At 44.5% G+C, this 12,476-nt stretch overlaps 2 protein-coding genes across 3 annotated transcripts in view; one reads left to right on the forward strand and one right to left on the reverse strand.

Moving 5' to 3' along the window:
- The window catches only part of LOC104128574 (gamma-secretase activating protein), a 48,050-nt gene extending 44,936 nt beyond the window's left edge, over positions 1–3,114 (forward strand). For both annotated transcript variants that reach the window (XM_035896848.1, XM_035896849.1), the window contains 3 exons: positions 861–965; positions 1,117–1,210; positions 2,242–3,114. In XM_035896848.1, the coding sequence (XP_035752741.1) occupies positions 861–965; positions 1,117–1,210; positions 2,242–2,342 (300 nt within the window). In that variant the 3' untranslated portion in view covers positions 2,343–3,114. The remainder of the gene's footprint in view (positions 1–860; positions 966–1,116; positions 1,211–2,241) is intronic.
- An 839-nt stretch (positions 3,115–3,953) lies between these two features.
- Positions 3,954–12,476, reverse strand: part of CCDC146 (coiled-coil domain containing 146) — a 35,410-nt gene continuing 26,887 nt past the window's right edge. Inside the window, 4 exon segments of the mRNA XM_035896869.1 lie at positions 3,954–4,239; positions 5,542–5,790; positions 7,211–7,348; positions 8,876–9,004. Coding sequence (XP_035752762.1) covers positions 4,036–4,239; positions 5,542–5,790; positions 7,211–7,348; positions 8,876–9,004 — 720 coding nt within the window. The 3' untranslated portion in view covers positions 3,954–4,035.

Here is a 12,476-nt window from a genome sequence, read left to right on the forward strand (position 1 = left end):
TGCAGAGAATAGCTTGTTTGCCAAAGAGGACACTTTGGGGTGACTCAGACTATTTTGAGCAGGTTACATTCAGTAGATGACTTCAGTTGCCTCAGAAGCAAGTATTTAAGCACCATTGAAACTGCCCAGCATTTCCTAAATGAACTCTTTCAGTAGCCTGTATTGCAATACAACTGAAAATGGGGGCGGGGGGCAAGGATCTAGATAGGGAAAACAGCAGAGGGTGGAGCTAATTTCACAGTGCGTTCATATTTGTTTGCTTATTGGTTAGGATTGGAAGCTTTGGGACATCTGGGTTTGAATCTCTCTTGCTTTTGGGAAGGTGAATCAATTATATCAATCCCCAGGATGATGCCCTATAAACAACGGGATGCAAATTCTGTTCCCAGTGTCCCTACTTTTTGGCATTCTGCTTTTGTAAGATTCCTTAGAATGAGCCTGAGAGAAGCCCTGTTCTGAATGGAGCGTTGAGGAATGGGGCACCTGTGTTATTCTTTGGAAGAAGAATGAATCTAAACCAGAGAGTCACAGTGAAGGATAAATGGTCATTTTAAGCCTCACTTAATATTTAAGTACATGTGCAAAGTGGGACAGAGGTAATGGGACAGAATGACTGAAAAGTACTGAGCAGCAAGGTTTTGATTGCTTCCCATGTTTTGGGAGCGTATTGTAATCTCTTAGGAAGGCTCTGTGGCTAAAAACGATGACGCCTTAGCTTCTGTCATCAGCATCTGAAAGCAAAGCAGTCTATGTTACAGCCTGGCTTTTGTTTCTGGTTTTGCCTCCTTTTCCCCCTCCTAAGTTTCCACTGTCCTGTGTTTATGTTCTCAGGTTTTTGGTTTTTGTTTTTTGCTTCCCAGGCTCTTGGTCAAAAGGTCCGCCAGTTTTGGAATCATCCGATAAATGCTAATTTCATTGCACGGAAATATGTGAAACTTTTGCTTGAGAAGCTGGGGAACAGGCAGGTAAGAGCACTTAGGCCAATTTTTTTTTAACCTTTTCCTTTGCCAGCGTTGAGATTCCTGATCTTTCTGTAACTAAATAACACGCTAAAGAGAACACTGAAACTTGGTGCTGTGTGACTTGTGAACTAACCTGAAATATTTTCTCTTGCAGTGTAGCAGGCCTATCCCTGAGAGGCTCTCAGTCCCCGTAGAGTTTTTGCCACTTAACTACCTGACTAATATGCTGGCAGAGGTAGAGAGTCAAGGTAATGTCAGTTGTGTACTTTGGAAGACCGGTAGTTATGCTTAGATGCTCACGCTCGGCTGTATCCTGACTATATTGACATAACTGAGTTCTAAAACTCCAGTGATGTCCGAATGTATAGGTTTGGTCGTCTTGCTGCTGATGGGAATTGTCAAGGGGCTCCTTCACTGCATATCCTTTCGTCCAAATCCTCTGGGTGTTGAATCCAATTGGCAAACCCGTGTTTTTCAGAACATGTGTAGTGGAACATGGTTCATGTACCGCGTGGTGGTAGCCATTATTTGTGTTCAAATGGGAAGAAGGGCTTGTTCCTTATTTATACAGTATGGTGGCTAAGAGGCAACCAGAATCTTCCAAGATCTTCCACCTCAGAAGATAGTATCCAGAGGTGCTTTGAAGTAACAGGCATTTTTTATTTCAATGCTGTTCCTTTTTTTTTTTTGAAGTTAAATTGAGATTGGTTAGGGCACTTGCTTCAAGCAGTGAACCTAAGCATGTGAAGATGCCGAATTCCACTGAAAAAGCAAGGTGCTTTAAGGGAGGCGTTACACTTTTTAGCGTTACTGGCTATGCCTATACTAATAAAATAAAGTCAGGTTAAGGACCTGAAGGCTGAAACAGGATTGTCCATGTATGGATATCATCCCATCTGGGGAGGAAAAAAAGAGTTAAACCGTATAGAAGCATGTGAGAAAGTGCCCTGGTGCGTTTCACATACTAGCATGAACATAACCACTGTGCTTAAATCTTGGTTTGGGTCTCCCGTGTAGAACTAGCACGGAAGTCCCTAGTGGCCTCCAGAGGTGGTCTGTCATTTGCTTATATCCCACTAACAGGGAAGTTTCTGCCATGGGTGAGCATCCAAATGGCTCTGCTGAAAGCTGTAGGTATTCTGTGTAAATGAAAACACAGTTCCGCCTATTACCTTCTCTTTCAGTATTGTAGGTGAAGATGTTTAATAGACTGCAGGGCTAAGCGTGCAAGAACACTTACCATTTTGTCAACACTAACTTTCTCACAATGTTTGCCTAGGTGTGCATCCATATGAAAAACAAGATCACGTTAATGTAAGATTTGTGGAGGAAACGGCACTCAAACACACTATGACGCTTTTGGGCCTCAAATATTCCTGAAAGGACATGCTGTTGAAGAGGGCTAACTGTGGTATTCTTAGGTAAAAGCATTCACACAGAAGTGTGCAACCAACTTTTTTGTGTGTTTGTTTAAACTTAAATGTCATGTTGTTTTCCAAATGACCTGCAGTTTTGTGTAGCCACCATTACTGACATAAGCTACTCGAAATACTCTTTTGTATTGAGGCTTCTAGATAAAGCCTGGAGAAATTCATCTGACACAAACCCAGGTTTCCAATGGAAGGTATCTGTGGTTTCATTGTTTCATGTGGAAGTGGTCAAAGAAGCGGAACTACAGCGAGTACCAAAACGTGCTGTGAAAATGGTGTGAATGTCAGCTATTTTAACAGGACGGATAATCCTGAAAAAGGTAGTCCAGTTCTATTGTACGGTAACAAGAAACCAGTAACTGTTTACTCATTTAGATTAATAACAGGATTTCTTGGCGTGTTTATGTAAAGCAGGTAAGAATAACAAATGATGAATTAGTCTCTGTATGTAATGCATCACTAACGATGTATTCATTCCTTGTGTTATGGTACTTCTGCCTTTGGGGTTGGATCCTAATATATTCAGTTTTGTAATTAGCACAAATATAATCTTATTAAAGTGCACATGACAGGTTTTGGTGTTGTTTTTTTTAAGTTATGTATACTATATTGTAAGCAATACAGGGTAAGAAAAAAGTTCTTTAGAAATTTACCTTAACAGTGACTTGGACAGAGTTTTACTTAATTCTTTCCTTACAACTTTTAGTGTTACAGTTCAAACCTCAGTTTCAAAAAGAAATGATGGAGGTTGGTTTTCCTTCATTTTCAACTTTTATTTGTATATAACTGAACCAGTGTTGTTTGCTTTTTAAGTTCTGAACTGTGACATTAGTTTAAAATAGTAACAGTGGTTTGCTATGCAGAAAAAATCTTAAGTTCTGACATGTAGGATTTCTGCAGTCTTTACTGGATTTAAAAACAACTCTATCAAAGTTTCAGACTGTTAAACTAGTGAAACCCCCTGACAATTTGATTGATTTTGGAGGTTTTCAATAGCCACCTCCAGTACACTCTCTGAGCAGTTTCCACTGATGCTTCCTGTTCCTAACCAGTGAAGAAAAAAGATCCAGTTCTTGGGAGCGACTTGGCAAGTTCATGGTCATTCCCTTGTCGTTGCCATCAGTGGAGCAAGAGTTTTAGCTTTCTCAGTCACTGCTTAGAGGGAAGGAATATTTTTCTCAGTGGAACTAAAATTTGCCTGGCAAGCCTAAACTCCAATCCCAGACTGCAGAAAGCTGTGCTGGTGTATTTGTGTACCTGGTGGGGACGTTGTTCCTGTTACATTAACAACAAGAGAAGATTTTCTAGCCTTTTCTTTTTAATGAAATGTATTAGAAAATATAATCAGATGCCATACAACTTCACCTGGGGGGGAAAAAAAAAAGCATAGCATGAAGATCACTCATTTTTCTTAACATTTTAAAATACTGCACTGCATTTGGGATACTGGGCTCCTCTTAGCCAGGAGAAGGGAACTCGCATCACTGACTCTTTAGCTATGCTTCTGGAATCACCAACGGCTTTGTTTTCAGTATGGAATTTGGCTAAACACTAACGGACATTCCTTCCGTGCAGTGCGAATGCTATTGACCCTTGAGATTCAGCAACTGGTAACGGCCTCTCCTGCTTTAGGTGCTGTCTGTTCAGATTTCAATTGGCTTTACAAGAGGTTTCCTGAAGTGTCTCATATTTGAACCAGGTTCGCTTGGTTTGAAAGGAGCCAGAGCGCCGTAGGGCCGCGGCAGTGGGAGACTGTATTCATCGCCTGGGATGTAGGCGGTTGGGCGTTGCTCAGCGGTTGTGTGGACGCAGCCGGGCGCTGAAGCCAATTCCTCTTCTGCGGCACGCTGTGAAAGAAACACCTTTTGATCACTTGGTGATTACATGCTTTAAAACACCGGTACTCTCCTGAGCCAACGCACAGCCTGCCCGACAAAGGGCACACCTTTACCCTAACCCTTAGACCAGCAAACCCAGAGGGGTATTAAGTGTTCATTAAAAGGCAAGCATGAGTTATTGACCACGTAGGTGTGAGTTTGTCCTGTTAGATAGTGTACAGTTTGAGCCTGTACTGCTTTTGTTATTTGTGAAGAAAATTGATTAGATGAGCTTATAAAAGTTGTAATAAATGTGCACAGAAGGTTTTGGGAACAGGGCAATTGTTCTGATGCTTCAGAACGCGGCTGTATTTACGCTGACAGCAGCTGCTCCTGAATACAGTTACCGCAGCGAGCTTATATCTGCAGCGCTGGAAGGAAACTGAGTCATAGCAGGAGCAGAAGTGATAATGATGGAGAAGTTTCTTATCTGAAACCAGTTTTACTGCAGCACTCCTGCGTGACTTCATGTTCTGTAAGTGTATGCACAGCGTGTTCCTCTCCCAGCTTTGTGCACCTTTCAGGTTCCCTTGGAGTGATCGGCTAAAGCATCTCAGTTGATATTAGCATAGAATAGAATCATAGAATCATAGAATCGCTTCTGATATTAGCATAGAGATGTTAGCATAGCATATTAGTAGTAGACATTAGCATATCAACTAAAGCAACTCTAGCAAAGCTAATTTCCCATCAGCAAGAGTTCCCTCTGCATACACACCTTGCTTTTACACTATTTTGTCTTCTCTGTGAGCTCTCTGCTCAAGGGTTACTGATGGTCTCAGTTAAGGAGGCAAAGTGTCCAGCCCTGTTTGATGCCCTGCCCTGCCTACCCTCAGTGTCTTGCCCAGCAATCTGATTTCATGCTGCTTCTGATCTGATGTTCACTCCATCCAATACGTGGAAGACGCTAAACTTATTTTTCCTGAACCCCCCACACCACCTTGAAATCAGATGGAAAGCAGTACTTCACCGATGGTGCTCTCGCCCATCATCCCAAAACATGGTCACACAACTTACTCGAATAATTGAAGGCGAGTCTTGCTTCTAGTGTAACGTGTTCCCCCCTTAAGACCAGCTCTAAGCAGTGTGCCAGGCTGCAGGGAAGCCCCCCAGCCCCCGCTGTGCCGCTTCAGCAGTGGTCTTTGCTCCGCCATCCCCGCTGGCTCCCGGAGCCCGGTGTTTGGCGGCCAGCGCAGCTCTTTGAGAAGGGCAGGCTGGAGCAGCGAAAAGATGGGGCTGCAGATCTGATTGCAACACACGGCAAAAACTTACTTTAGCTCTGGCTTCAGCTGCTTCTTTTTGCAGCTTCTCGTTGCGCAAGATCTTCAACCATTCATTTTCTGTTTCTTTGGGAGGGGGAAGGCCTTGATCGATCCTTGATGAAACGGTCATCAAAAAATGTTCTTTGTTCCTCATTTCCTGCTGGAGTTTAATGGCAAGTGCTTGCTTCATGGAGAGCTCTGCAACAAGAGCCATCATCTGCTGGGTTCTGTGCTTTACCATCTTCTGCAGTTCGTTTGTCTGGAATAAGTAACGTTTCAGTTAGGGCTTCCCTTTAGACACTTGCTGGGTGTGATGCTTAGGTAAGCACTGGGTACATGAAAACAAGCCCAGCTTGACTCTGTTTTAAAAAATAGTTCCATGAACTATGACTTTTTGAAAATGACTTAATGAAATGGGATGTGTGCTTCTGTGCATGCTCGGCACCACAGAAACTTGTATTAGAATTCACATTTATTCCAATTCAAGGTACAGAAAAGCGAGTTGGTATTTAGCTTCTGCCCTTTTCAGCTGAATAGCAAAACGCCCACTGCCCTCAAGGGCCAGGTATTAAACCCAGGTTCTGATTGACCTTGTGCACAATTAACATTGTAATAAAGGGGTAATAAGCCTGACCCTTACAAGGTAACTGAGTGATAATGCGGACACAGCAGGGCTGCGGGCTGTGAAGTTATCCTTGGCAGGGGGATGAACAGAAAAGGAATGGGACAGGAATCCTTGGGTCTGACTGGAGATGATTTAAACAAAAAAAACCCAACAGAAGTCAAGTACTTTTTTTTTTTTTTTTTTTTTTTTTAAAAGTGAGTAGCAGGGGATTGGGAGAGTCAGAGCACTCGAATGTAACTTCTGGCACGCTGCCATTTTTACAGTCATTTATTAGCCCATGGCCATGACTTCACAAACCCAGATAGCAGCCATGTTACTTCTCTGTCTGTGGAAAATTAAAGATTTGCTATAAAGATGCATTTTGTTTTAAGCCTTTCCTAGTGCCAAACCTAACACCAAAGAAAAAAAAAATCAACCCTGGCCTTGTTTTACCTTCATTACTTGGCATTGTTTTTCTGCCTTTCACTCAGCTCTGCTCTAGAGCTTTTTCATTAAGGAGGTGGGGGCGAGGGGATTTTTGCTCTTCCCCAAACAATATTACTGGCAGTTAAAGGGAAGTAGCTATCATTATATAAAAGTAACTATATTGAAGAGGATATTTCTTTTCTGTGTGGTTCTCCCTACCTAAATAACAAAGAAACTTTGAGCTTGTTACTGAGTTTATCTTGTTCTGTGTTGGAGGGATATAGAACTTAGTTGGCTTTTGCCTATTTGTTTTTATTTATGACATGTTTGTTGTGGAAGGGCTGTTAAGTACACATGCAAAAGGAGGATTATCCCAAGTTTCTAAGCGTTCAGCCTGAGCAATAACTAATCCTATATTTTGGTGAAAGGTTCTATTCATGGTGCATCTTGCTTTCAGAAAGAGCGCTTGCTCTGTCTGCACTACAGTTATTGCTAAACGTCTATAATTTCTGAAGACCAACATGTGACTTGCCTATCAATATTTCCAGGCGCTAGTTTTGCAATTTGCAAGTGAGTCATCTTACCTCTTGCCCAGATATTACTTCGTTTCATATAGGCCAGCAAGCAGAGCGTGCAATGCCCTTCTTACCCTTTTAGCTAACAGCAGCGTGTCCTGCTTCCCGTCCTCTGCCGTGGCACGGATTCTGTCCGTCAGCCGGGAAACATGCTCGTGGAGAAGGTCAGTCTCCAGCAACTTCTCCTCCTTCTGCACCAGCAACACCTCTAGCTGCAGCAAGAAGGAGTATACAGGGTGTAGGTAAGCAACAAGGGAAGGTGCAATGCAAGGTGTTCCTGGGCTTGCTTTGAGAGGTGCTGATATAATACCCATGAACAGCCATAAATAATCACTTCACCATCGGTCTTCTCAAAATTTTCACCCTCTCTGCCAAGCATCAGGCCAAAGTTGGTTCAGTTGGTTACTGTCAGCCACACAGTTCTCCCATATCAGACCAGGACCTGTTGGGGGGCTGGGGGCTACACCAATTTACTACTGTCTCACTGTGATTTTCTTGAAAAAAATGGGGTTTTTCTAGTGTTTTTTTTTTTAATCTTCTAGTTCCTTGAGTCACGCCATAGTAAGAAGATTTCAGCTCTTGCTTTAAATATATTTTCCCTCCTGCTGTTATAAAAAAAAAAACTAAGTATGGGCTCCAAAGGCTAAGAAAGTACTGTGCAACTGAAAGGACTTGAAAACCACAAGAAGATTGAAAGAGAACATTTCAACTTATCTCACCACTCCAAGAACCCCGGCTTTTTAATGTGCGGGTTGGTAATAGCGGGCTGTGTTGTAGCCTGCTTGGCTACGCAGCGCTCCCTCCTATCGAGGAGTATGGGACAGTAAAGCAAAAAGCTCAAGTACTTCAAGCGAAAGTGTTCATGGTAAATCCTTACAAGCTGGATTTCAAAAGGAGGGCTTAGGTGTGCACTGCTCCGAGCTCACCGGTACCCTGATACCTTCACAGTCCTGTGTGAATCCTCCCCAGACACTAAATACAGCGGGGGAGCTGTGTGCCCCTGTAAACGAGACAGACAAAAATATCTAAGAAAATAACCATGGTTGCTCATTCCCTTTACAGGAGGTGCCCTGAAATTGGCTTTTCTGTTGGGGCTGATGCTTTACTGGCCGCAGTCGCTGGCGGTGCTGCACTTGGGTGTGCGGCTGCTGGCCTGGCCGGGCCTGGCCTGGCCGCCTCTCCTGCAAGGTCTGTTCCCTGGCTCCCGGTTGGGCGTGGAGCCAAAGCCTGAGAAGGGTGTTTGCTTGATCCTGCATCACGTTGGAAGGCTTTGTTAAGAGGGCAGTGGGACTGCCTCCGGCTCACAGCCTGAGCCTTGTGGTGGAGTAGCTAATGGCCCATTGCAGGACAATGATGAGTTTGTTCGGTAGCAGTTTGATATTTTGCATTCATTTCCCTCTGCCGCCTTCTCTGTGCCTTCCCGTAGTGGAGCAGGAGGGTCTGCTCTGGAGCACCACTGATGGGAAGGGACCCGCTAGCAGAGGACGCTGCGGAGCCAGGTGTGCCGCCCTGAGCCCGTGTTTTGCTCCTGCCCTCCAGCCTCTGCTGGAAGAAGTCAAGATGTCCCCCATCCTAGTTGGCCTGGAAAGCGGACACTGGGCTGGAGTTCCCATTAGCCAATCATAATTATTTTAATTCTTCTTACAGAAAGTTCATTTTAAAAATAAAAGATGCCATTTGCTTTTTCTAAAAGAGGTCAATCCTAGCGTGAGGGCTTGTGACGTGAGAAGTGATGTTACCTGCTCAATCTTTTTTAGCAGCTCAGGTGGAGATGGGTCCTTCCCTCCCAGCTCTCGCTTTCTACTCTCATTTGCGGGGTCAGCAAAGATTTCTTCCATCCGTTTAATCCTGTCCTTGCACTGGGAATACTAGCAAACAAAAAGCCACAATGGTTATGTTGTCAGACAAGAAGCCAAGAGCCCTGTTATTACTGCGTGACCAGAGGTGGAGGGGCTCAGTGTGCCTGGCTCACACCAGGAGAACTGCCTTAACGTGGCTGGGGCGGCTGCACTGCCAACTCCGGGGCTTGGAAGCAAGATTCCAGCCTCACTGGGAGATGTTTGGGATGCTCAGGCAGTGTAGGATTAAGCAAAACAATACTGGTCAAACACTGGGAAACATTTCCATACAAAACCAGAGGTGGACGTACGTCATTCTCCTGTCCTACTGCTAATGAGCGGGAATTTGAAAAAACAGTAGTTTGTGTCAGAGAAGGTCGTCCCTGTAACGCACAAATACAAATCAGCTTTATCTTATTAATAGCTTAACTGCCTTGAATGCTTGTTCCCTTGCCGCCTCCTCCATGTGCACCACCACCACCTCTAACTGTGCACACATGATGCTGCCGCGTGGAAGAGGCTTTTTCTGTGAGCCACCAGCTATCGCGACAAGAGCCCTGGGCTGGAAGATGATTTTCATTGCGTTTGGTAAGACAGAAAAAGGCCATCCTGGGGGCTGTTGCCCTCTTCAGCTTCTGCTGGTGGCCTGGATGAAAAACCACAGATGGTTTGTACCAAATTGCGTCCTTCGGCCACAGCTGGGTGGGGTCAGGGCCACCCTCTGCTGTTAGCAGGCGGGGGACGGAGCGCAGCCCCTGGGGCTGGGCAACGAGCTGGGACCCGCCACAGCTACGGCTCCGTCCCGAGGAGGGAGAGGACCACTGTGAAGGGTGGGAGCCCCCCCCGGTCTCTTCCCCCTCCCCAGGCCTCTGCGGCCCAGCTGAGCCAGCACCTCCAGGGGCAGAGGCAGCTATGTGGGGGGGACGGGGACGGTGGGTGCCTGGGGCTCCCCTGGGGCTCACAGCAGGAGCACCTCCCTCCCTGCCGAACTCACCCCCAGAGTCTGATCCCGCAGACCTACTCAGTGCTAACAGATGAGGTTTCCTTGTGCTGGCGGGGATAGGGTCAATACGAAGGGATATGAGAAATTGTGGTGTTTTGTTTTTTTTTTAATTATACAAAGGTGTGACAGTTGCAGGATGGAAGCAAGTGCTGATGTCTGCCAGAAATTGAGTCCCACCTGCTGCTTTGTCCTCAGGTTACTTTTTTTTCCCCTCAGGAATACACCAAACACTGTAGGTAGGAGGTCTTCCTTTATTCCCTATCTTATCTTCCATTTGACCCACAGGATCCATTTAGGGATGTAGGAAGGATCCAAGTGCCTGACAGTTTGGTTGCAAGTTAAATCTGGAAGTCCTTCTTCCTGCTGGTTAGCACTAGAGGTCTCATCCCTATAGCCATCCGAGTTTTCTACATTCCATGCATGTGTCCTGATGTGACTCAGTGGTGACACTGAGCGATGTGGTGCTCTGGGGACCCATAGAGGCAGGTGTTCCCTGACCTTTCCGATGTGAGACCTTCCCATGGAATAACGCTTCCCGGAATACAGCAGATGAACACCCGTGCTTTGCATAAATAGGAGTGACTGGGACCGTTTCTTCATGTTTGGGCTTTGCAGGACCTAGAGCGGTGGGGTTTGGCGCTTCGGCATGCACCTGGCCATCCATCAGCACATTGTCACTCCAACCTTGATCTATTGGCACTGATGTGACATAACCCAAGTAAGCTGCTATAAATGCTAACCACCAATTGCAGGTGATGATCTTATCAGGGAAATAAGTGGTCACTGGCTCTTAAAGTTGTGAACAGTCAGCAAAAAGCCAAAGTAAATGTTTAGATGTTGCTACAGGGATGGGGTTTGTTCACTGGAAGTTAACAAGTCATGTTTAACTGGCAAAGGGAAAACTGACAGGTTTTCTCGGGTGCTAGTGGAACATTTCCAGAACGCTTGTCTCAAACACTTCTTTTTCTGGTAAAAAAGCATCATGCAGCTCGCTATTTCACACTTTGTCTGAGAGCAGGCAAAGCAAAAACCTTAGATAACGTAATGAACAATTTCCTTGTCAAATCATGATTCGGTTTAAAATGAAAACCATTCAGTCTGTAACTACTTTCAGGGGTACGAAAGATTGATTTGTTTTCATTATAGACAACTAAGGCTCAAGCCCAATAATACACAGAGCAGAAGGTGGTAAGCGCAGGACCAGCACGAACAACGGGACGCAGCGGTGCTGCCAGTGGTGTTTCACACCTGGGGCCAAGTTTCTCAACTGCTAACTCAGGTGAAAATGCCTTGTTGGAGGCAGTGGTGCCTCAGGGAGATTAGGGACAGCGCACCAAGTACAATTCTGCAGGATTGAATTGTTACTTTAGAGAAGAAGGACTTGCAGAAAAAACACTGTCCAAACCAGAAAAAACATCCATAAAAAGTTTCCTGTTAAATACCTGACTTTTAAATGCGATATGAATCGGAAGCAATTAGATGCAGGCTGATCCAACAGCACGGAAAACAAAGCGCATTTAGAAATAACCACACAAGTGTGTGTTTGCTGAAGTGACGTGCTTATAGGCATCTTTATTTTCTCCTAATTTGCAGTGTTTATCTGAGTTCTAAGAGATTCCAAGTCTTCAAACCAAAAAAACCCGTTCTTTCTTGGAGTGGATTTGATACGGGGGATAGGAAGACAAGGGAGAGGCTTTTCTGCATTTGATTGTAAGCAGTCAGGGGGAAGCGCTGAAGGACCAACAGCCGAGGGGGACCACGTGCCTACATAAAGGGAACGGTCTGACAAAGTGGAGGTCCTGCTCCTTATTTTGGAAATTTCAGAGAAGGTAGGTGAGGTACGTAGAGAACTGGAAAAAGGCAAATACCATACTTATTTTTAAAAATGGGGGGAAAGGAGCTATGGAACTATAGATAACTTATCTTCACTTTCCGAAGAATACATCTGGAACAAATCGTTAAGCTTTCTTTGTAAGTAGCTAGAAAAGAAAAAGGGTTTGAATAACAGCCAACACAGGTGTGACGAGTGATGCCAAACCAGCCCAGTTTCCTACTGCAATAATTCAACATCTGTGAGCCTGACAAACAGTAGGTATCATACATGTTGATTGTTACATGGCTTCGATATTGTTTCATATCACATTCTTATAAACAAGCTAAGGAAACAGAGTCTTGATGAATATACAAGGTAAGTACTACATCAGTAGAATGAGGTTAAGCTCAGAGAGACTGCAAATACTTTTTGGAGGAGGAGGAGCTTAAAATTCAAAATTACCTTGATCTGAAAAAAGTTCTGAACAAAAGAGATAAAATCAAATAACAAATGCAAGGTGCTACATGTAGGCAGGAAAAATTACTTGTACAAATACAGAATCAAGGTCAACTTATTAGATACCCATTCATTTAAAAAAGGGTCTGGTTGTTACATGCATTTATGTGAAGATGAATCAAGATGTCATGTTGCAAGAAAGGCTACCATCGTACCTGGACACGTAAGCA

Source organism: Egretta garzetta, unplaced genomic scaffold, assembly GCF_000687185.1.
Source record: "Egretta garzetta isolate BGI_Z169 unplaced genomic scaffold, ASM68718v1 scaffold156, whole genome shotgun sequence".
NCBI classification, from domain to species: domain Eukaryota; kingdom Metazoa; phylum Chordata; class Aves; order Pelecaniformes; family Ardeidae; genus Egretta; species Egretta garzetta.